At 32.5% G+C, this 26,014-nt stretch overlaps 1 protein-coding gene across 1 annotated transcript in view; it reads left to right on the top strand.

Annotated features, from left to right (window-relative positions):
• The window catches only part of LOC6640835 (exostosin-1), a 74,924-nt gene extending 61,290 nt beyond the window's left edge, over nt 1–13,634 (top strand). The window contains exons 6-10 of the mRNA XM_023174980.2: nt 10,423–10,526; nt 10,594–10,744; nt 10,948–11,301; nt 11,370–11,686; nt 12,826–13,634. Coding sequence (XP_023030748.1) covers nt 10,423–10,526; nt 10,594–10,744; nt 10,948–11,301; nt 11,370–11,686; nt 12,826–12,934 — 1,035 coding nt within the window. The 3' untranslated portion in view covers nt 12,935–13,634. The remainder of the gene's footprint in view (nt 1–10,422; nt 10,527–10,593; nt 10,745–10,947; nt 11,302–11,369; nt 11,687–12,825) is intronic.
• The last annotated feature ends 12,380 nt before the right edge of the window (nt 13,635–26,014 follow it).

Here is a 26,014-nt window from a genome sequence, read left to right on the forward strand (position 1 = left end):
GTGTGCATGTGTGTGCGAAGCTCCAAATAGAAAACAAGCAACGCAATCAATGGCCCCGGCAATAAAACTCTTTCAGAAGTAGAAAATTGAAATTCCTGTAAGACATTCGAACAAAAAAACACATACTCTTTAAAGTTTTCAAAATTAGATTGTTGTACGGGGGCAAGGTTAATGAACGACAAGCAAACGTCTTGCATTATGCAAATTTTTAGGTGTTTAAATGGGTAAATATTATATTTTTTTGAGATTTCACTCTATTTATTTAGAAACTTTTTTAAATTTTTGGAAGAGATATAATGAATATATTTTGGAATACTTCAAATTTGTGTATATTTAGGATCATTTACTTGGTATTTACTGAAATGTACAGTTGTCCTATACTTTTAATACCAATAATTTAAGCTAGAGCTTTGGAATATAAACTCCATATTACCAAACTTTTATTTACTGTAACTGTACTCTAACGCCCACATCATTAATTCAATTATGTACATACATACATATATCAACCCCACCGAAAATGTCAGTCGATTTTATTGATCCAACCCAAATGCACAAACAGGCATTAGGTCAATTAGGCCCTAGTGGTTATACCAATAATAATGATATATGTACATACATATGTACATATGTATGTCCAACTGTAGCCTAGATAGATGTGGGTGCGAAGAGAATTAATGAATGAAGAGGAAAAAGGGAGGGTGATAGGGCAACTCTTTGGCAATGTGTCATAAATGAGATATTTATTGGTATTTCATGTTCCTTTGGAATGTTAATAAATATGAATAACAAGTGGGTGCACAAGCAAGAAAGTAGAGACTGAGAGGGAGACAGCATAGTAGTTTCTCTCTTTGATAACAAAAATAATAGAAACAACAACTATTTAAATAGCCGGCAAACTTTTACTCACATGAATCAGCAGCAGCGACAGAGGAAAAATATGGAGAGCGACAGAATTAGAGAGAGAGAGAGCAAGAATGATAAGCAGGCAGAGAGTGCGCGGGAGTGAAACTAAGAGAGCACACAATGCAATTGCTCTCAGGAGGCTTAGCATGCATAAATATTTGCAGGTTCTCACGTCATCAGTATTAGCCAGCAACAACCACAACAACAACTACAACAACAGCTATCCATAGCACTGACCTCCAAATGCCAGAAAAAAGGAGACCGCAATCGTGACGTCATCAAATTATTTTTAATCATTGCGTAGCTTCTCGCACATTGTGGTTGGCTCACATTCTCGCATTAACATATTTTTATGAGTTTTATTTTTTGTTTTTCTTCTTTTAAATGTGTGTGTGTGTGTGTGCGTTGAAGCCTAATTAGATTTAATTAACGTACCCAATTGGCTGAACAAACGAATGTTAAGAGCCTAAAACCGGTGTTAAATCTTCTCGCTCTTTTTTTTTCTATTTTCCTCCTTTTTTTTGGTTTGTTTACTTGGAGCTTATCATTAAGTATCTCTTTTGTGCTTTTTGTTTTCCTCAACCAACTGTTAGACACATATTCCTCCATCTCTCTTCCTCTCTCTCTCTCCCTCTTTCTTTCACATCAATTTGTCGCTTTTGAGCTTGATTAATTAGCGGAAATTAAGTTCACAAATTGATAAGAATTATTATGGAAATGCTCTAGAAAATGCAACATGCTCAAATGAATCTAACAATCTGACCGATTTATTTACCCATTTGGCTTTGCTATACTCTTACCAATTAATGTGCTGCCTTTTAATATAACTGTTAATGAATTTTTCAGAGGGTATTGAATGTACGGCAAAATGTGGCAATCCTTTTCTTGGCCGAAATGCTCCAGGGCAAATGACATTATTAGTGTTTTCTTCGTATTGACTAAAAGAAAAACCCTTTTGGGGATTTCCACTCCAATGAGCTGCTCTCGCTATTCAACATAAATATTTATGCAGATATATTTCCCATTGGTTTTTGATGATTTATGCATATTGACTTGGGTGCCGCCCATCAATATATTCACAACAATAACAAATTTTCTTGGCCCCAACTTAAAAAACAAAAACACAGACAAAAAACAACTTCTCAACCAAAATTTCAAGCTCGAAACTCTGGCTAAAACTTGTTTGTCGTTGTTTTGTTTTTTGTTTTTTTTTTTGTTTTTGGCTTTGTTGTTGTTTTGCTAACGAATTTGTCAAAGCAGCTTCATAACTTCAAATGTTTGTTGTTGTTGTTGGCTATTTGCGTTGTACGACAGTGGCAGAAGCAGCAGCAGCAGCAGCCAAAACGAAGTTTGCCAACAATAATGACATCATCATCAGCTTAAAGTTTTTCCTTCTTTATTTTCGGATCTTTCGAAGTCATGGCAAATGACGTTGACAAAAATGAAAGCCAACGGGATTTATATATACATACACTAGGTATGTATATGTAGATATATGTTTATGTGTATGTTTAGGTAAGAACAAAAAAGAAAGAAAGGTGTCAAAAATGATAGGGGATTGTTTTGGGAGCAAAACAAAATTGGCATTTGACAAAAACTTGAAAAGTTCTTCAAGAAAAATTTCATGAAAAACTAAATTAGAACAAGGACCCGATTATAATGTGATGTTAAGAATTCCATGTGGATTTACCATCTTAATCAGCTATGGGTGGGTTATTTTCCATTAATCTAAAACTTAAGTTAAATCGACTTAAGACTTCAAATTTCAGGACTTTCGAATAAGACCCATAAGGATAGAAGTATTAAAAGTATCCCTAAAGGTAAAATCCCTATTGAAAACGTTGACATTTTAAAACTTTTAGTTGCTTCTTTACGAAAAATGATGATTAACGTAAATATCGGATATAAAAAAGATCTACAGTGGTGGTCAGCGGGTTAGCCCCTTTTTTTTTGTTTAATTTTAAATTTGATTTTCTCGGCTCCCAAGAAATTTAATGAAGAAATTTTTTTAGTTATTTGTTGGTTATTGTATTTAGATGATGACACGTAATTATTGTCATGCCAGCTTTCGAGGTTTTTTTTACAGGTGCGTTTGAAAAAAAATCGGCCCCCAAATTCTGGCCATTAGTTTAGCCCGGTCTTTCCAAAATCTTTAATATTATAGTTAGACAAAAATTAGATTGATTTCATCGCCCATACTTTAAAAAATAACCAGGTAAAATAAATTAAAAAAATTTCCCATACATGCGTGCAAAGAAAGAGATGGAGGATGTGTGGGAAATTTTAGTTACCTAGTTTTTTGAAAGAATGGGCGATGAAATCAATCTAATTTTTGTCGGATTTTTATGTATCATGTATCATTTGACGGGAAATTCAATTCAGTTTAATACTTAGAATAAGAAAATATTACTTTAGTTTAAATTGGTATCGTAAAACGTCATCAAACAAAGAGACCTCAAGAATTACATACAAAATCCCGAAATTTCGATGGGCCCCAAAACAAATACTGGGGCTAAAATGAAAATTTTTGGTATGCAGTTTATCTTAGATTACCTAGATCTACAACTTCTTCAAAGAATACACATGTCTAACTATAATATTAAAGATTTTGGAAAGACCGGGCTAAACTAATGGCCAGAATTTGGGGGCCGATTTTTTTTCAAACGCACCTGTAAAAAAATCTCGAAAGCTGGCATGACAATAATTACGTGTCATCATCTAAATACAATAACCAACAAATAACTGAAAAAATTTCTTCATTAAATTTCTTGGGAGCCGAGAAAATCAAATTTAAAATTAAACAAAAAAAAAGGGGCTAACCCGCTGACCACCACTGTATGTATAAAAGTTCATTACTTTCCTACATGTTAGTTGTGTGTTTGAAAACTATTAGAAAAGATATGGAAAGAAAATTTTGTCATAGAAAACACTTTCTCAAGGAAAATATAAAATTAATAAATATGCGTAAATATTAAGGAGTATTTTAAAGCTCTTCCTGATTAGTTGGCAAGTTTGGCAAACGAGCCGGCCAAAGCTCTTGCATTTCCTTTAAAAACACTTACAAAGTCCCACAAATTAGTTTAAATTGCAATAAATAACAAAAAACAGACATATCTATATATAAAAAGTGGCTTTGGCTAAACAACTACAACTGTTGCGTTGCCTTTTTCATAGAAGAAATCGTTTTTCTCTTTCTCAAAGCAAAAACCAATTATTTAAAGTCGTATTTCGAATCATTTTGGCCACTTTTTAGTTGGTAGAGAAAGCAAGCACTTTAAAAACCATTTTTATCTACCTTAATCCCACCTAAAGTTAGTTAGTAGATTCAACCCAACTCTTAAATATTTCACAATAAATTCTTATGGTCTGGGTTTTAAGTGCTGAACAATTGAACTTAGATTCTAAATATTTTCCTTGTAAAATTTAGGCATTTGCATTTGTATAGAAAGCCTTATGGATTCGTACATATTTGAATATTGTCCGACTATCAATTTTATATGAAAATAAAATTTGTTCCACATTTGCCCGCAGTCCCATTGCCTTTGTTGTCTCCACCATACTTCTGATCAAATTTGCCAACTGCACTTAATTAACATTCGCGCACAGCCAAATCGATAAATATTTACAAAACACGTACACCGATAAAATAATCAACAACTGAAAACAAGTAAAAGCGACGCGATATATTAAAATAAAATTCAGTACGAAATTTTTGTTTAGCAAATTTTTGCTTATTTTTTTTGTTCTCCCATGTTTGATTTTGTTTTTTTTTTTTTTGGCCTGTCAAATGCCAAAAAACCGCATTGCAAATACGATGGATGCAAAGACGGGGAAAGGGAAAGGGCAAACGGAATGAACGTGTTTTTATGATAGTCTCAAATGCAATGAAATTACATGGAAATATTTGCAAATTTTATTGAGTGTATGAGAATAATTCCAATTTCTATAGCAAAAATCGAGGTGTAGTTGGTAAATGACAAACAGATTTAAACAAAAAACTTTTCAAAATTTAACAGGATACGAGGATATGTGTTGCTATTGTGAATCTAAATGTTGTAAAATTTCACATTTAAGGGAATTCTTCTATTTTAACTTACAATTCAGTGAAAGAAGTAAAGAGAATTAAATGTTTTAAAGACACTTAAAGATTTTCAAGAATCTTTAGAGGAAGTTAAGGTTCCCATTTTAAGGAATGTATTTAACGAAAATAAATATCACTAATATTATCTCGCTCCTTAGACGGGTCTGCAACCTATAATATCGATTTTGTAATTGATTTAAATGTAATAAATTACTTTATCACAGTGTTAATTATACATTTAAATTGTTAAATTAAAAAAAGTCATTTGTGATTAAACTTAGAGCTGTCTTGAAATAAATAAAGCTTACAAATAGTTTAGATTATAAATGGTAGACACCATATAAGGTAAATAAGTTGTCTGCATAAACATTTTGTATTTAAAGTCACACCTCGTCTGGCATATTCCACATACGCCATGTATGACAGGCATTAAGTTTGTTAATTCTTAAGCAGAAGAAAAGCCGAAAGGTCTTAAGAGAAGGGAGAGGAACATATATAGAGAATTGTGGAAAGTTTTATGGCAAAGTTGCCAAAGCATTTACATACAAATTTTTTCCTTCCTTTTGACGTTTTATTTTTATATATATTTTTTTTTTTTGACTCTCAGCAGCAACTGCAGCAGCAGCAAAAGCAGCAGCTAGTTGCATAAGTTAATTTAGTGTTTGTCTTGTTGAAAAGTTGTTGTCGATTCTCTGTTGCTGCTGTTGTTGTAGTTGTTGATGTTGTTGCTTATGTTGTCTCTCTGTGTGTGTGTGTGCAACGTTTTTGGTTTGGGTGTCACTTGGCAAGTTTCGAGAGTAAATTTTATGTATGCAGCTGCCGACACATACAGCTTTGAACTTTTCTGCACACACACAGACACAGACACAGACATAAACGCATATTTGAGTTTGCTTGCCCCTTGAATTATGCTACGAAATGCTGGCAACTATATATACATTCAGTTTGCCTATGTAAAACTATGTCTGTTTGTATACGGATATGTATTTCGTATGTTGTAGTTGCAATGCAAATTCAAATATTTTTGCTAGATATTTATTAACTAACTGAAGAACTCCTTAATCAGCGGTTAAATCAACATTTTCCCTTTGTACCATTTTGCCTAGCCTGAATTAAATATAATTGAAAATAGCAAACCAATTAATCGATAAAGAATTTTCTTAGAAAATTTCAAAGGAAACGACAGCAAATAAGCTAGTGAAAAGCCATTTGATAGGCTTAAAACTGAGAATAAAGAACGGCAAAGAAGAAGACTAAAACTAAAGAAGTGTTTGTGAATACGCAAGCAATTAATTTAAGTAATTTTTTTCACCCTCTTTTAAGTCAAAAGAGGACATAGAAAAATTGAGAAATAGAGAGGGAGAGAGAAAAGTAAGTCTCTGGCTTTTAGGCAAAACCGAAAATGCAATTTAAGCCAAGAAAAAGTTAGTAAAAGGAAAAAGGAATGTGAAAAATTGCACAAACTTTTGCTCGGAAGCCCAAAGCAATTTATATACATATACGTTTTGCATGTGTGTGTGTGTGTGTATATATATTTGTAATGCATCCATATATGAATGTACTTAAACATATCAGCTTGTAAAGTGGGCATCCATTCACCTGTTTTATTTGCTTAAATTATACGCTCTATTGAGTAGCGTCTTCTAGCTTAATCATACCTGGAAATGAAGCTCACATCAGACTTCCTTAAGTAGTCCGCCCCAAAACGAAAAAAAAACCAAACAAGAGAGTAAAAAAATAGTCAAGATGAAGAAAAACATCCTTCAGGAGTTGCAATCTTGGCTGCCAGCCAAATGGCAAACGCATTAAGTAAAGTATATATGACATATATGTATGTATGTAAGTATGTCTACACTCCAATGGAGGATCCAAATTGTGGTAGTTAGTTGCCAGCATGTTCCAAGAATTCTTGGATAAATATCAAAATCTTGTTCAGGGCATAAAATGGGGAATACTTTAATTGTTTTATTACTTATGACATTAAGAATAAAGTGCCTTCTGCTTTGGTAGATTAAATGGTATTTAAATATTTTATTTAAAATTGTGACAAAAATCTGAAATTGGCTGGAGCTATTTGGTTGATGGCAAACGATCATCAGCATTGTCAAGCTTTAATAAATTATTTTTATTATAGAAATATTTAGTTATGTTTACTGTTTTAATTTAATTATATTGAACTCATGCCAATATTTGCAGGGTTTCTTTTATCTATAAAAAGTCAAACGAAAATAGATTCCGAAAACGAGGTTTTTTATTTCAAATAACAGTTTATTAGGTCTGTTCTCGTTTCCGCTTTCGAATCGAAATGAAGATCTGTTCACGCTTCCGATCCTGAACCAAATTATTAAATTTGAATCAGTGGAATGAAAAGTAATGGCAAATTTTCTTATAAATTTATGAAAATTACTGTTTTTTTCTATTATTCTATAATATTTTGAGAACTATTTTGAGAGTAATAGTGGATAATTTCGTTCCACTTTACTACTTTACAAGAATTATTCTTAGGCCGGCAAACAATTGAATTTGAAAAAGTTACGACAAGCAGTCGAAATGGAACAGATGGATGAGAACAGATCAATCTCATCTCCGATTGTTTTCAGTCGAATTGTTTATGACACTTTTAAGGTTGACAATAAACGACAAGTAAATAAATTGTAAAGTATATAAGTTCCCAATTGTGTAAAAATTGAATTCATTTGAAGTGCCAAAAATTCTAAGCATTCACAAATAAAACCTGGGTTGTTTTTATCAGGATTTTTCCCCAAAAACAAATTTATACCCAAATAATTATGAAACTCGGAAAGGTTGTAAGCTGATATAGTAGGCGAGACAAAAGTGTTTTGAACTTAGCTTTGAAAACAAAAACTATTTAAATTTCATTCGAAATTGAGAACAGCAAGTACGAAAACGGTGCGAAATAGCTCTCAATTTAGGACTAAAATCGACACGGGAATAGGAAGAGGCATGTATGTATGTAATATGTAAAGCAAAGGCATATTGAGGAATGTAGAATGCGGGCCCCACAAAGTATGCAATATATAGTGAAACAATTTTTTATAAGACTTGTGAAGCATTTATGGACTTTTATATAATTAGGAAATTGTCTATAAACGATGTGTTTTATTGCTTGTCCTACTAACACATTAAAGTTTATTATTCAAAGAATAATGTTTTGCCATAGTTTTGAAAAAAACAACATCCGCCAGATCGGCAAGTGATCTGAAGAAAAGATTACCAAAGTTTCTAAGAATAGAATATTCATATTCAATCAATCAATTTACTTTCAATCGCTAAACAAAAGAAAGACAACATTTGTTCTCTAGTAGAGCAACATGTCGTATGAGTGATATGTATGTATATAAATGTTTTAGTTACCTTTTATTAATTAATGACTTTTACATTGCACTCGAACATTGAGAGCATTTCATAAAAGAAATACAAATTCAATCTCATATATATGCATATGAAAAATTCCTTTTGTATTATATCTAAATGGAGCATGTCACAGGCAAAGAATGTGTATATATTGAACTCCATATGACTGAACTTGCTTTAAGCCAATTAAAGGCATTTTGTTAGCCAATTAAAATATGGCCATAGAGGAGCACAGGGAATAGTACAGAAAGAAAGTCAGGTGACGGAAGGGGTGAGTTCTGGGAGTTGGGGAAGCAGAGTCTTTCGGGCATATGTATATGCAATGTGCATAATTGAATCATAGCAAAACCATGGCCTGGCCTAGCTCCCTCTCGCTCTCAATTATGCTGCACAAGATTGACTTAATTATGTCACAGGCAGACAAAAATACACATACACCCGCCACACACACGTACACTCATGCGCTTACCAACTAAAGAAAAAGGTAAATAAACACGCTTGCATACTTTTAGGCGCTGCTTGCCACGTTAGTTGTGCGTTGATTATGCAAAAAAAGCAAAAAAAGAAGAAAATTATAATTACAAAATATATAAAGCAGGCACTTGAGACACGTTGCCAACCAGCCAGACAGACAGACAGACAGAAAGACAAGCTGACTGTGGCACACAGGTAGAAACAGACAGGTAGCAGAACAGACAGCGAAAGCGAGCTGGAGAAGTAAATGCAAGGATCAGCAGAGGAGTCAGCTGTTGTTAGTTTAGTTTGCAACGAGCTTAACGAGCTGCTGTTGCTCCTGCTGCTGCTGATGCTAAAAAGTGAATGAAATTTGAACTGAGAAAGGCTACAAGACCAACAAAAAACGAGCTAAACATTGTCTAAATATTGTGTGTGATAATTGCCCCCCTCCCAAAAAAAACCTTGTCTGTCTCGGATCATTTTCAAAACCAAAAAGTTCAAAGAGTTTTTGAAAAATGCTTTAATTAATTGTTACACAAAATTCCACTATGCAATTAAATATTTAATGGTTAACTAAATATTTAAGTTGTGGCAATTTGCTAAGCAGTCACGCAGATAATCATATTTCAGTAACATAGAGTGAAGCGCATACTTTGGACAAATACCTCTAGATGAACTAAGCGCTGAACAAAAGTCCTTGGCATAACTTCTGTCACAGGACGTGATGACGGGTTTTTTGCCATCGTCTCCTTTAGCCCAGTTAACGTAACTCGCTCTTAGTTTTTGTGTGGGGTCAGGCTCTTGTCTTCTCTTGCAATTATAATTGCGTTTGCATTTTCCCTTAAATTGTGGACTAAACAAGCACGTGGGCGTTGGAGATCAGGGCGTGGCAGTGCAGTGATGGTGGGGGACTACTGTGGCTTTGCTTCTATTCTATGTATAACTAATTTGGCATGGCATACTTTCCAGACCAGGCACACTCACACTTTGAGCGACAAATTAACGCCGCGTTAATGACACGCGATGCGAACACACACAGACACACACACACATACACTTTTCACACTGCTACCCCATTCCTTTGTCTAACACTTAGGCTGTTTTGGCATGTGGCAGAAGGAAACTTCCGCCTATAGAGGGTTTTACTGTGTGGCGGCTTTGGCTTCCGTTGCGCAGCGGAAGATGATTCCTCAAGGGACAAGGAGGAGAAGTAGGAGAAATAGTAGGAGAATGAGAAGTGTATAGGTCACCAGCAGCTGCGCCAAGCGGAAAATTAGGCAACACCAAACACATACACACACACACAAGCACATAAAGCTCTCAAGCCCATTGAATTATCACACTCAACAGACAAAACAGACTGAATGGCAGACAGTTGGGAGTTAAGAGTTGGGACAAAAGAGGCAACATGATGGGCAAACCTCAATTCAAAACGCAATTTGGCTACCACTTGTATGCAGACAACTCTAAGGAGGCGGCTGCTGCTGCGTTGCTGCGTTCATTAGGCAATCAATTGCCAATCATCACTTGAATTACTGGAAGTCACACGGCCATTAAACACTCGTTTTTCCTAACGTTCCCTATCTATTCTTTCTTTTTTCCAGATCATTCGCGAACGTTTGCCGGATTATCCTGAACGTAGTAGCCTGATATGGAATAGTTCACCCGGCGCTTTACTCACCCTACCCACATTTGCCGATAGTTCAAGGTAAGATTTATATTGCCCAATTCCAAAATTTGCCATTAACCCAAAAAAAAAAACAAATTTGTTGCAGATTCATGCCATTTCTACTCAATTCGTTGGGTGCGGAGCCGCGCCACAACTACACGGCGGTTATCTATGTACAAATTGGCGCTGCCTTGGGCCCAAATGCTGCTCTCTATAAACTAGTCAAGACCATTACAAAAAGCCAATTTGTGGATAGAGTAAGTAGTAGTGGTAGCAGTAAAAGTACAAATAGTTGCATAAATATGCCCAACTGAGAGGTTTCTTAACTTTTAAAAAGCTATATAAATTTCATTAACGACTCAATTAGCTATAAACAAGATGTGGGTAACATTTTATAGCCTACTTTTTGGGGGGTGAATATTGCATTAACTTGGCTAATCACATTCCCATTCTCGTTTAGATACTCGTTTTATGGGCCGCTGATCGGCCTCTGCCATTAAAGAAGCGTTGGCCACCCACCTATCACATACCCTTGCATGTGATTGCCCTAGCCGGACGAAATGCAGCAGCTGCTGCTGCTGCTGCTTCTGGCCATAATGCCATACCCACTCATGGCCAGACGACTGAAGGACGACCGAGCATATCTCAACGTTTCCTTCCATACGATGAGATACAAACAGATGCTGTTCTATCGCTAGATGAAGATGCCATACTCAATACGGATGAATTGGATTTTGCCTATACCGTATGGAGAGATTTTCCTGAACGAATTGTTGGCTATCCAGCACGAGCGCATTTCTGGGATGATTCAAAGGTAATGCCCCATTCGACTAAGCTCTTGTAATCAGTTGATACAAAGTTCTCTCTGTTTGTTTGTTATAGAACGCCTGGGGTTATACGTCCAAATGGACAAACTACTATTCAATTGTGTTAACTGGCGCGGCTTTTTACCACCGCTACTACAATTACTTGTATACCAATTGGCTGTCGTTGCTGCTATTAAAGACTGTACAGCAATCCTCGAATTGTGAGGATATCCTAATGAATTTGCTGGTCTCGCATGTGACCAGAAAACCGCCGATTAAAGTGACGCAGCGCAAGGGTTACAAGGATCGGGAGACGGGTCGTTCGCCATGGAATGATCCAGATCATTTTATACAACGGCAAAGCTGTTTAAATACATTCGCGGCAGTCTTTGGGTGAGTATATTACATGGAAATATGAGTATATTTAAATTAGAGAGCTTCTATATTGCCAAAATAATCAAAACTTTAGTCACTTTGAGTATTTTTTAAGAAAAACTCATATTTGTAAAGGTAATTTTCCGATTACTCATTTGAAACATGTGAATATAAACAAATCGATAAATGTATTTAATGTGATTTGAGTATTAATAATACTAGCAGTATATCAGCCGGCAGAATTAGTATCTCAAAAAGACTTCAACAAGTTTTATTATTCAGTTCAAGTGTCGCATTCGTTTCACTAAACTTACTTATTTTATTGATTTCATTATTGATATCCTGCATTAAATTCGTTTCTCTGTTCACTTAATTAATTCAAACGTTGAGTCGGACAATGAGTTTGCCTATTAAGTTACTGTTGGTTATAACTTTGGTACTTAATTCATACTAAGCCGTATTCATTTAATTGATTTTCGAATTGGTTATCTCACATGTCGTTTTATCTGCATAGATGAAGCTTTTTAATCAAAAATATATTGATAAATAAGTTTTTTTATATGAAGTTTATTCAAAAAGTATAGTCGTGTATCAGTTGGGCTGTGAAATGGCGAAACTTTGCTCCCTAAAGTATGCAATAAGCTAATTAAGAGTTCTCTTTTTCAGAAAAATAAAGATATTTAAAAATGTCAAGTAGACAAAAAATACAGGTACTATTTGTAAACATTGTTTATAGATAAATTTCAAATTGTTGTTGTATTGCGATTAGCGTATTTCAATATTCTTCGGAGATTTTCTTCAGAGGCATATATTTTTACACTTTGGCGACTGTTTAGTCTGACGTGGACTTACGTTTTATTCAAAACTCCACCTTCAAGACATACAAAATGTTTTCAAAATATTGAAAACAAAGAATCGCATAATTTGAATGGCAAAGTTTCCCCCATTTCACATGCCTAGACTGTAGATAGAATTTCAGTTTCGGAATATTATTAAGTTGTTAGATTGTAGAAGTTTTTTCCTAACACAAATAACCCTTTGAGGCACAGTTTTATCCAGATAAACCACATAAACACTACATATAAATATTATCTATCAGAAACTCATTTACTTTACTCTAACTAACTTAAATATTTCTGTTCTTTTTCTTGATTTAGTTACATGCCGCTAATACGTTCCAATCTGCGAATGGATCCCATGTTATATCGTGATCCAGTTTCCAATTTACGTAAAAAATATCGTCAAATTGAGCTGGTCGGCAGCTAGCGATATGTGCATCATTCTGGCAATAGCTACAAGCGTTAAGAGTACTGAAACATGACACCAACACCCCACACACAAACACACACACACACACATACACCCACATCCAACCGCTGTTTATTGACGCTGGCCAAAGCGACGCAAAAAAAAATAGAAGCAAAATAGAAGAGATAAAAAGTAAAACTATGTTAATTATTATTAGTAGCAAAAAGGAAAAAAGTTAGTTAGGATATATCAAGCGTATACATATATGTATATATGTATGTGGATGTGTTAGTCATAAGCGTTGCAATTATATGCATATACTATATATGTATGTATATGTGTATATACAATATATAGACTAGCCACACATCTAGCCTCTAGTTATCATCTGCAAGCAAATTGCCATTCTATATAATATTTCTAGTTCTAGTTTTTTTTGTTAGTTTGCTAATTTCAAATTAGCTTACGCAAGGAAAGAAAGAAAGAAAAATGATCAAGTTTTCGATATATATACTTATATATATATATCACTAAGAATATATGTTAATATATGTACGTACGTATTGGATAAGTAGCTGGATTTTTTTGTACTGTGTGAATTTGAGTTTTTGTATGTGTATATTAAGCGAATGTGTTTGTATGTCTGTATGTATGTATGTAAGCAATTGTTGTAACTCTATTATATGAATGTATACTATATAATTTAGTTTATATATCACTCTATATATATATAAAATGTATACATGAATAGTTAAAATATTTCAATATTTAGCTTAAGCAATGAAATGAAATTCCTTATCAAATAGTACATATACATATACACTTATATATATATAACAATAACTTGTGGCCATTTTTACAGCAACAATAACTAGCAGAGAATTCCACGATTTGCTCCCTAACACATACTTACAAACATTTCACACTCTATCTATATATACCTATGTATTTATGTATATATGGGCACAAATGTGCACAAATCTGTAGCATCAACTTAAGTTTTCCAAATGTGCAATGTTCAAAAGAAAGTCTGTCTATTTTTTTTTCTTTTTTATTGTGTTACTCAGTTAATAACGCGGCCATCTTTTAGTACCAATCTGCAATCAATATATAAGTATGATTATAAACAACAATTTGTTATTATACTCACATATCAACATGACAACAAGAATTCAAATTATTAGTAGAGTTTGCCTTTTAATTTTAATTAGTTTTTTATGCATTTTATACTGTAAAATTATTTCTTTTTTATGTACAATCCCATTTATAAATATGTATAAGTAACTAAATATATATTTTTTACAAAACGAAAACGAAGAAAAGAAATTATACACAATGCATTACCAAAATCAAATGGAAAAAAACTTTTGTTTAATTTGAAATCAACAATTTAATTTAAACATATGACTTTTTAGTTTCAAAGTGCGTAGGGCAATAAGTGTAGCAATGAGAAAGTGGGAAAACTCTAGAGAAATGAGAAAATTATAAACCATAATGCAATAACAACTATTTAGCTTAAACATATCAAAAAGAGTTGGGCCAATATCAAGGTTATATCAAGGGTCATATATCCAAAAGTTGTACAAATTCAAATATGCTATTATCGAGCAATACATATTTGATTAATATTTGAGTTTACAAAAAAAAACTTGCTTCCTTATAACAATATTAATTAACCTAATATCATGCTAAGTTGCATTAAATTTTAGCAACAATTTATGTTCTACAAAATTTTCTTAAATTCTTTTCTCTTTTTGAAAGAAACTTTAAGTTTTACATTCATTTTTAAGATCTTTCAATCGCATTAGAAAAATTTCAAAGTATTTTTCAAAAAATTTCTCTGAAAAGAGTGTGAATTGAATGCTTTTATACCATTTATTATTAAAGGGAATTTTTTTCAAGAAATTGTGACTATATATGCAGCGTTTTGTGAGTTGAACTTTAATTGTTTTTGACAGTTCTTAATTTGTTTCAAAACGATTTATTAAGCTTTGACTGCGCCGAGTGAGTGTAAGTCCGTGCCGTTTTAAAATCTTTTATTCGTTTTAAAAATTTCATTGAATAACGTTTGTTTTCAAAATAATTCATAAGATTTTTCATAATATGATATTCACAATAAGACTATAATAAACAAGACTTTTTAATGCGATTTTTCTATATTTCTACTGATTGTGAGATATTTGGCAATAATATTTGATCGGCTTTTCGAACGCTTGTGTCTATGTCAGCTATATGTTATAGTGGTCCGATCGGTCTAATTGTCAAGTTTTATCTCAGTTAGTCAAATAAAAACCTTAAATGGCTAGTTTCATTCAAGTTGTTTTCTAAGTGAGGTCGTAAAGTTCAAAACGCACAGAAGAACATGGCTATATCGACTCTGATTCTAACGCTATTCAAGAATATACATATATTGTTTATGGGAATGAAAAGGTCTCCTCTTCTCTATAACTTCCTTTACAAGGCTATAAAAAGAAATTTTAGTCACACTTACAGTAAACCATAACTTTAATACAATATTAATACGTCAATTTAAAAGATATCTGGAAATATAGACATACTTTATTTAGAATGTTGAATAAAACTCTTAGATATACATAGTAAATGTAGTATATAAAGTCTTCGAGTGAAAAATTTGACTTAATTAATTTATTGTCATTCTTTTAAATACTTTTGGATGCAAATTTTAATGTGCTTTTATTCAAAGTCTTCTGTAGCCATTATTGGATACACCTATAACCATTTGTTATATTTTGTTTTAATGGATATTGATTTTGCAAATAAACTATGTAATTCCATTGACAGCTTTTTGGAATATGACCCGCCCAGCCTTCAGTCTCAACTCTGGACTGCCAAATAGCAAATTGTTCAGCATTTATCAGTGCAAAAAAAGTAAATGCTTATCGGCAATATACATAAAATTTACAATAACTATGCATATACATATATATATATATGCAGACTTACATACATACATACATACATACATATTTGTTTATATGAATGTAATTTTGACATAGGGAGAGAGACAAATGGCAAATGCTTTGCATGTGGCAAGCTTCTATCAGCACGGCCATAAATCAAATATTTCCAAAATTCAAAATTGTTGCCGTTGACTATGAGATATAATAATCAAAAACTGCAAGTTATGAACATGTATACACACACACACACAATCAGACACACAAACACAGACACATAAAGCTATCAAAAACTAGAAACAACAAGAATTTTTGTACAGTGTATTTGATTTTAGAATTTGTAACTCTGTATGTAAAAAAAAAAGGAAAAAAAACCAAAAAACGAAAAAAAAAGAAACGATATTTGTATTTATACTCGTATATTTGTGAATTTCTATTTGTGACACGAAACGAACAAGCAACAGACAACAATTGCACATTTTTATACTTACAACAAAAACAAAAAACAACAAAAAACAACAACAACAAGAACAACAAAAAACTTGACCAAGGCAGAGAGTGAACTCACCCACACAAATAAACAAATAACAAACAAACAATTACCACATGGCCAAAAACCAAAATCAATTGCAAAAAGCCATTAATTAACTATAATTAAAATACATATTAATAATTGCAGCCACATAAAACGGTAAACCACTTTATAAATAATATATTGCATAAACATTAAAAGAAAACCAAAAAAAAAAAATCAAATGCCCTCCCCTCCACATCGACCTAAAAACAAAAAACAAACAAAAAAATACCTTCAAGTCAAAAAAACGAAAACTACTCATAAAAATCCCTAAGAAAATTATTGAAATATAAATGTTGTGATACTGGATCGATAGGCATTAAAAATAATAATAATAATAATAAAAACAAATCCATCAACTTATTTGTCACTGATTTTCATGTTTTTATTATTTTGCTTTCCCTACCTGTTTCACATTTATTATACATATTTTCGTTTAAGGAAAAAAAAAATCGAAGATAATTGTGCATAATCAATTATTTTGCCACATTTAACATGCAATTTTTTTTATTTTACCCCTCAATTGGTTATTGAAAAATCATATAAAAACACACATTTATTTAAAATATTCCATTATAACGAACTTTCTATACTCTTGCAGTATAATTATTCGCTTTACATCATTCAATCTATTCCATTAAGGACTACCTGGTCTTTAATAGATGATCATAGTTTTTCATTGCATACTTCTGGGGTGAGGCAGAGATTTATAACTAAATAATTGAACTCTTTATCTCTCATAATGAAGTCTTTTCAAACTGGAGTTCTTACGTTGCAGGACGTAATTCTATATGCTAGGGGCATATTATGTTCGATATAAAAAATCAGAATATACCTAAGGGACGATAAAACCACATATAAAAACATTCAAAAAATTAAAGAACTCCTTGTAAGGGTATAACTATGGAAAAGCCAGAAAACATTTTGCTGATTTAAGAGAAAGAAAAAAGAATACAACTACACTCGCGGTCAATTGATAAGTACAGATTAAGTCTGACGGCAATATTTTACCAAATAAATGCATTCCATTAAGTTATCTCTGAAAATACTTGAATGTCAAATGTAATAATTAGGTAACTAAAATCCAAAATAAATTCATGTACTAATAACTATAATATGCTTTAATGTATTACCTATTCATTTGACCGTCATTGTTATAGACATATCGAATCGAAATGATTCCTTTAGGTATGATGCATGGCTGGCGGCATTTATAAAATTTAATTGAATTACGTTTCACATGCATTATGTTAATTTTTTGCACATTTTCATATTGATTTTTACATACCTTTTGAATTGTACATACTATCAAAAGCAAATATATATATATACATATATATAAATAAAATGTTAAGCAGATATTGAAACCCAAAATAAGTAAACTAAATGTGCTTAAAAATTGTTAAAGCTTAAGGCGAAATAGAATCAACAAATACACACCAATACACTTACATAACAAACAAATGTAAATTACATAAATTATCAAACATATGCCATATACATACATACCTACACATATTAACATTAACAAAAGAAAACAAAAAATGCAATGCTGCAAACAAAACAAAGAAGAGAAAAAAAAACCAAAAGAAATGTGATTTTTGAATAAAAATTAAATGAAAATGAAAACTTGAAAAACAGATGATTTTGTGTTTTCTCACGAAAGTTTCGCTCCTTTCTTAATTAAGCAGCTAATGTATTTTCTATTAAACAAATGAAAAACTAAACTAAAACATGCACAAGCACACACACATACACAGCTACTACAACTTCACACTTAGCACCTTGGGGAAAAAGTTTTTGGACCAAAAGGAGTATAGAACAAACTTTTTACCCAGGAAAATTGTAAGCTGTGTACGTATGTGTGTGAGTGTGTGATTTCTAAGCATCTTTCCCTTACTTCATCCCTTGTAACCTGCTTCACTACTCAACCCCGACCCAACTCTACCCCCTGTGCCTTAATTGTACTTGCAAATTAATAAATTGCGTTGCTGCTGACGCCTAAAAGCCTGCAATGAAATTTTGTGGCCATGCATTTTTGCTTTTGCCTCTTGCTTTATGCACAGAGAAGCACTTAATAACATTTAATTATGCTCTATTAGTGCTGAGGTTATACCTCTCAATGAAGACGAACACAATCGAATGGTCTCTAGTTAATTAAATTGCAAAAATCTACATTATTTCATTGAGATAAAGGTGCAATAATAGTTGCCCCAAGCAATGCTGTAATTATACTCCTTCTCATTTGATTATGTAATAGCGATTATTGAATTGATTTATATTTCTGTGAAAAGAGCAATATATTTCGTTTAAAATTAACCCACAAGAAGTTGTGCATATTTAACCACTTTTGATTTCTATCTCAAAATCCTATACTGAACCCTTTTTTGCTATCTGTAAATAAACTTCCATGAATAATGGGTAAGTAGTAAAAGAATATTATACATGATTAAATTCGCTTTGCTTTAACTAGTTTACAGACATTTAATCCCCATACGAGAAGAGCTCTTTTCACATGTTGTACAGATACGCGATTACTGAAGTGTCATTAAATTTAATTTACAGAATTCTTTGACCTTTACTTAATCAAAACTTTAGTCAAGAGCTCAGCTGCTTCATTCTGTAAAGTCTGAATGAAGTGAATGGAGGTCGCCCATTTGCACCTATCGACTGGGTCCAGTGGCGGATCTACTAAGGGTCAAACAAGTGAAGTTTTACCCTCAAAGTGGACTTTTTATATGTTACAGAATAGAGATGAAACATATGTATATCATTGCAGATTTGCCCATATAGTAAAATAGAACCTAAGTTCGTATGTCTGCTTCTATGTAAATTTATCTCTCAATCTCTCTAGATATATCTGAATGAAATTTTATTATTTATGTTTCTGTTAAATTTACAACGAAAAATTCTTACTTGTCTTCGTTTCATAATTAAATCTTTCCCCTTACCTAAAACGGAAAACTAAGTTAATGCATAGAATCAAAAAATATATTTTACTAGGAATTTATTACATTTTAGTAATTTTAGTCCAGAAGTTTTAAACATTTATCAATTGATGCGAAAGCGCAGAACGACTGTATGAAATGAGAGAGAGGATGAAGTTCCCTAAGAGAGGAATCCAAGCTTTTTTACTCCACTCTTCGCTTGTGGTGGGTGTTTAAAAAGGGTTGCTACCAAGGGGATGTGCATCAGCTATTGGGGATTTATCCCCCCTGTTCGGTTATAGGCGTTCCTTGTACCCTTGGTGTAATATAAAATTGGATACGTAATCGTGGAATCACTAGGTAAATACCTTAATACAAATTTTAAATAATTACTTTATTGTCATCACGGAACGAGTTGTCAACGTATTCAATACCATTTGCATTACTTGAGTAATATTCCGTACGAGTAAAACGGAGCTTAAATAATTATTAATTTTCCGTTTGGGGCTCTGATATTATAGGTTCAGAGTAGCGTTTATATTAAAAATATTGATAGAATCTTTTAAGTATTTGTATTTCAAAATATTGAAAGTAATTGAGTAATTTTTAAAAAAGTATTTAGAGAAATTTGGGTGTTTATTTATTTTAGTTTTGTATCAACATATAGGACGCATCGCACCTTTTAGTTGGTCTATTATCTCATCTTCAGGTTTTAAACCTTGGATCTTAAGAAGTAAACAAATATCTGAATATTTTGCATTTTAGCATTACTTTAAATAATTCAAAATATGTACTCGAATGTCATTTCATAGACCAAATGGAATTTGATAATTCCTCTGGCTTTGGTCAAATGAATAAACTGCGAGGATAGATAAATAAATGTAACTATAAACAAGATAGACAAGATAGAAATAAAGATTTCGCAAACCACCATTTTTTTTATTTGTATTAACAGCTAATAGAGTTTCCTCTAAAACTCATAGATCCGTCACTGATTCTGTTTGATGCTGATGTTGGTCACTTGCTTCTGCTTGGTCGCATGTTGTTGACATTGTCAAGGTTGTTGTATGTGCATATTTTGTGTTGTATATTTTCAGTCCTTTGTCGCATACAGCCGCAGCCACAGCAGCAACAGCAGGAACAGCAGAAACAGCAGCAGCGACAGCAAACAAAAGAGCTTGTAAACGCGACAACACTTGAAAAGGGGAGGTGGAGGCGTAGTCCTGCTTGCCACATAACCTCAGCAAATGTGGCTCCTAAAAGTAGGCAACATAACGCATACTACAAACATATATGAGCCTGTTGTACTACAATATGCACGGGTTTTTTTCTCCCCTCTCTATCTAACACTTCTTGCTTGCTTGCTCTTGTTTTTACTATGATATTTTGCATTAATTAGAAAGTGGGCCATGTTCCGAGTCTCTTAAAAGTGCTGGTTAACTTTGTGTGCGGTTTTATGCAACATAAACATAAATGCTTGCCACTGCCACTGTGGCGGCTTGTTTTCTCTCTGTACAACCGTTAAATTAGGCTTAAAGCAACAAATAACAAAAACAGTAACAGCAGCAGCACCAGCAGCAACAACAACACAAATGACGCGCATTGTTTTGTTAAATATTTTGCGCAAATTGCCTTTCCCCCGTCTCCCCTAACCTCTCTCTTTAACATTTTGGCCTGCTTTTTGTTATTTTTGCTAATTACTTGATTATATTACCTACATTTTGTCACAAAAAAATAATAATAATAATATATATTTACCCCCAAAAGGGTGAGATAACATTTTAAACTAATGAAAATTTTATAAAGAACCTTTCTTTTCAAAATTTCAAAGTTTTCAGTTGAGTTTCCATGAATTGGAATTGGATTCAGGAATTGAATAAATATTAATATATTGAATACCTCTCAAATATTGAGAATTTTCCAGCAAAATTGATTTCGATTTTAGCTCTTTTAAATTTTTGCCAATTTTGCAAAGGGTCTTACCTCTTTTACTAAGCCATTTTAATTGAATTTTATTGCCAACAAATAGTCATGCATTTCATAGAATATGTTGACAATTTTTTAAAGAACAGATTTTGTAATATTTAAACAGATTGTTGCATATATAGAAAATTTTTCTTGTAAATATTTTCAACATCAATAGCTTACATGTCTGGCATTGTTTGCCAACATAAAAATATGAAAATGAAATTGAATTTGCCAAAAACTCTGTCGTAGAAGCAATCAAGCAAAATGCATATACATATATATATATATATGTATGTAGATGCATCCAGGATTCACTATGGCTGCTTGCAGTGAGGCAGGCATAATCGAAGTAGGAGCAACAGCAGCATCAACAACAACAATCACCAGCAAAATTCCTTTTATTGAAGTGAAATTTAATAAAGAAGTTTTGAATATGCTTTTTACAATATATATATATAAACAATAAACTCTGGCCAAAAATCATAAATATTTTCATTACGGGCAAGAACAAAAAGGAAAAGGAAAACTCAATCGCAAGAGAGCATGAAGGACTGGCAAAGTGTCCTTGTTGAATGTTGTTCTTGTTCGTTTTTGTTGGCAATAAATGTTTCAAGTGTCGACTGCAACTTTTTATTGTCGAAGGTTTTTTTTACCATGATGAATTTATTGGAACTATAAAAAAAACTAAATAAAGAGAGAAAAGAGGGCAATGGGCAATGGGCAATGGGGTGGGGGCCAATGCACGTTTTCACCAGGCTTTTTGAGGTGACACAAAAACCACAGGAAGAAATTTGTTTTTTTTTCTTGTTTCAATATTTTTGTTGATGCAATCTGACAGAAATTGATTTAAACATAAACACATTTTGGTTTAATAAGAAGCTTTATGACGATTTATTGCAATTGATGTTAGCCACGAAAACGTTACGTTTTGGATTAGATTTAGTTTAAAAAGGTGGGAAAAGTAACTAATTTTTAATGTTGTTTGAACTTGGAACGTTGGTTTTAGTAATTCATCAGCTGAATTGTAGGAAATAAAATAAGAATAACTATGTATGTAAGTGCCTAGGTAGGTATGTATGATATATGTATGTACGTATGTATGTACATCTACATGGTTAATTGGGATTCAACCTTTTCGCTTGTTTGAAATAATTTCTACTTATTGGGCAAGGTATGCTGCCCCTTAGAAGGCTAAGAGTAAAAGACAGTAAACAAGAGTAAAGAAATAATTTTTTTTGTTTTAAATTTTGGTTTCTATTCTAGGCCGGCAGAATTCGCTTCAGCCTTAGTTCATCGCATCAACTGCGGCAATTAAAACAAACAAAATTGAATTTCCAAAGAATGTTTAAATGTACACATTTTTTTTTACTAATAAATCACCTTGTAATAGTTTAATGCCTAGTAGCTATATCTAGTAAGAAGATTGGCTGTATTTTACAATTACTGCCCAATCACATTATAAGTAAAACAATAAAAAAAACAGTTTAATGCAATACCCAAATAAGTTTACTATGCATTTCAATTCAATCTGAAACCTGATAGAAATATATATACATACATATATATTTTGGCAACTGTCTTAAGAGTTTTGGCTACTATCTTGAGAGAGTCGAAAATGATGGTGCAGATTCACGACACTAAAAAGTGTATAACTAATTAAATTTTGTATAATTTTTTTTAAGTATTTTTTCTATAAAAATACATTTAACTAATATTACAAAGGTCTCATTTAAAAACCTCTTATTTTACCACAATATTTCTATATAGTAAAAGTAAGATGAACTATGTGTATAGCACTAATTTTCAATTCAGCTTCAGAATCCAATGAAGACAATTAAACATTTGAATTTTGTATGATTTTCTGAAGTCTTTTAAGTAGGCGTAATTTTACGTCATTATTTACTTCTCAAGTATTATTTTTCTTTATCTTTAAAAGAAACTGAAAGAAATTCCGCTTTGAAAAAGGCAGTAAATTCGATTACAATAAGATACTTTTCATAAATGTTGATAATATTTGAAAATACTTTTCAAATTATGAAACAAGAAAAGAATAGAATAGAATACTATGTCTTCATTCTTTTTATATTTTGTGGAAAAGAATTTTCGATAAAAAAGTAAAAGTACATGTATGTATGTTTATTCAGCCCAATTATGCTTAAAAATTTTAAGTAAACATTTTCCTTCATAAAGGTAAATTGTATTCATCTTTTAGTAAAAAAGAGAAAACTTGCAAAAGCATGGAAAGTTCAAGGTAATAACTGGTATTTAAAACAGGCCTCAATTTATGCTCTCGGCCCTAACAACCTTCATTTTCGATTTTTTCAGCCATAAAGTAAAGCTAATTTGTTTACAGTCAACACAAACACACACACACACACATGCAAACACACACACACAACTATACATATATTGAATGGAGTAGAACTAGGCCGTCATTTGCCATTTATTATAATTGAACAGCGAACCTCGACCACCCCGCGGGTCCAACATAAATTGATTAAGTTCCGCAATGCCAAAGACAAAGAGGCCCGTGCGAGCGAGTGAGAGAGTTGCATTGGGCCTTGTGGGTGTGAACGAGATGCAGATAGATAGATGGATATCTGGCGTGGTCCAAGTTCAATTTAAATGTGCATTTCGTAGCGTCTACATATAATATATAGTAATTAAGTCAACAATATGACCACGCTTTGCCCTCACGACATTATGAAGACGTAAACGACATAAATTTGCTCATAATCCACTCACAGAAAGAGAAAGAGAGACCGCGAGAGAGTAACAAATAAATGAGTTTTTAAAACTAATTAAAATATTTGTTTCCATCCATCCATCTGTCCATATATGTATGTACATACATATGTATGTGTGTTTTCGATGGATGATGAGATCTAGCTATGTAGATTGCATTAATGTTAATTGTGGGCATACTCGCATTCAGTTTGATTTGACATAAAACCGGAACTGCGCTTCGTCTGCCAAAGAGAATCCACCACCAACCATCATCATGCCCAGGCCCAGACCCCAGACCCCAGACACCAGACCATTGGCCAAGTGCTGGGGAAATTAAAGCCACATTATGGATACATTATCTGTTGGCTACGACAACTCCACTTAACACAGCGAGGCCGGGTGGGTGGACAGACGAAAAGAGAGAGAGAGAGAGGGAGAGAGAGAGGGGGAGATAGAGAGAGAGAGCGAGTGAAAGAGTGGGAGGCTGTGAAGCGTAGGAAAATTTACGTTTGACATCAGCCGTAAAGTCAGAACGCTATGGAATAACAAAAACGAGGGCAAAACAAAAAGTTTACGAGGATCCACATTTAAAATCCAACAAAAGTTAAACAACATTAGCTAACATTTTAGCAAAATCGTTGAACTGCATAAAAATAAAATATTCTTGATATTTTATCTGCAATTTTTTTTAATAATATTATAGTATTATAAGCAAAGTGTATAATATTGAAAAGGATATATGTATGTAATTTCTTCATTATGTGGCTCGCTCACATAAAATGAAGAAGAATTGTATTCGTTAGTATTAGTTGAATTAGTTTTAATACATTTTCTATATGGTATAGTTGATTGATTAGTACGATTTTGATATAAGAGTTGCATACATCAAAAAGTCGCTTCAATAAGAAAATGTGCAACCTGAGAGACTATATGTATGAAGAGAGAATCGCAGATCTTTTGTAAAATAAAATATTGTTTTATTTAAAATAAAATTGTAAAATACAAAATTACCCTGAAAAATCTTTAAGGCAGATCAAAATAAATATTGAATCTATTCTCGCTTAGTTTTTTAAACATAATACAAATTGGTAGATCACATTCTAATGTGAAAGAACATGAATAAAAATAGTTGAAAAACGATTCGCAAAGATAATGGCTGCTTTGTTTTTAGAATTTTTAACATAAATGTTTGGATAATCTGTCTTTTTTTCAGACTATATATTCGCCAATTTCTAAACAATTTCAAAAGGTTATACATATTTCAATGAAATCAGAATTTATACCATTTTAAAATGACCTGAAACAATTCAATGTTTTAAAAAATTAATTTCATTCCTAGTTTTGTTAAAAATTCCAATAACCTACAATTTCATTACTTGATAATTAGCGTCATTTATATTTTAGTTTGAAATTGACCTCAAAAGCATTAAAATGAGTTATCACTTTCAAAAATCGATTAAAATTTGGTAAAGTTATAGTTATTTGGCAAGTTAAGATAAGAATTTTTCGAAATTAACAAATTAACTTTTTCAAAATTATTAAATGAAAAAACATTGAATCAAATTTTCACTTCAAGTCTAATGAAGTTTATAGGGAAATATGTATAAATATGTAATAACAATCCCGGAGCTTTAATGTCATTATCCACCCTCGAATTGCAAGAGTGTTTTAAGTTACTTTCTAAACTTTTGAAACGCCTCTCCCTATGGAGTTGGCAAGTGTATGACGAGGGAGGGTTAGTTATTGGGGTTAGGGTCCAGTTCCAGTTACCATGGTTGCTCTTCTTGGTTTTTGTTAGTGTCGCTGGCATTTTGATCTATGAATGCATGAATGAATCGTCGCGTACAGCAGCAACAAAAACAACAATAATAATGACACCCCTCGAAAACAATTGAAACAATTCTAGCAGAAATTGTTTTATGTTAGCTCAGCAAGTTGTTCCATGTTATATATGTATTTTTTTATATACTATTTGTTATTTCAC

Source organism: Drosophila willistoni (assembly GCF_018902025.1).
Source record: "Drosophila willistoni isolate 14030-0811.24 chromosome 2L unlocalized genomic scaffold, UCI_dwil_1.1 Seg168, whole genome shotgun sequence".
NCBI lineage: Eukaryota > Metazoa > Arthropoda > Insecta > Diptera > Drosophilidae > Drosophila > Drosophila willistoni.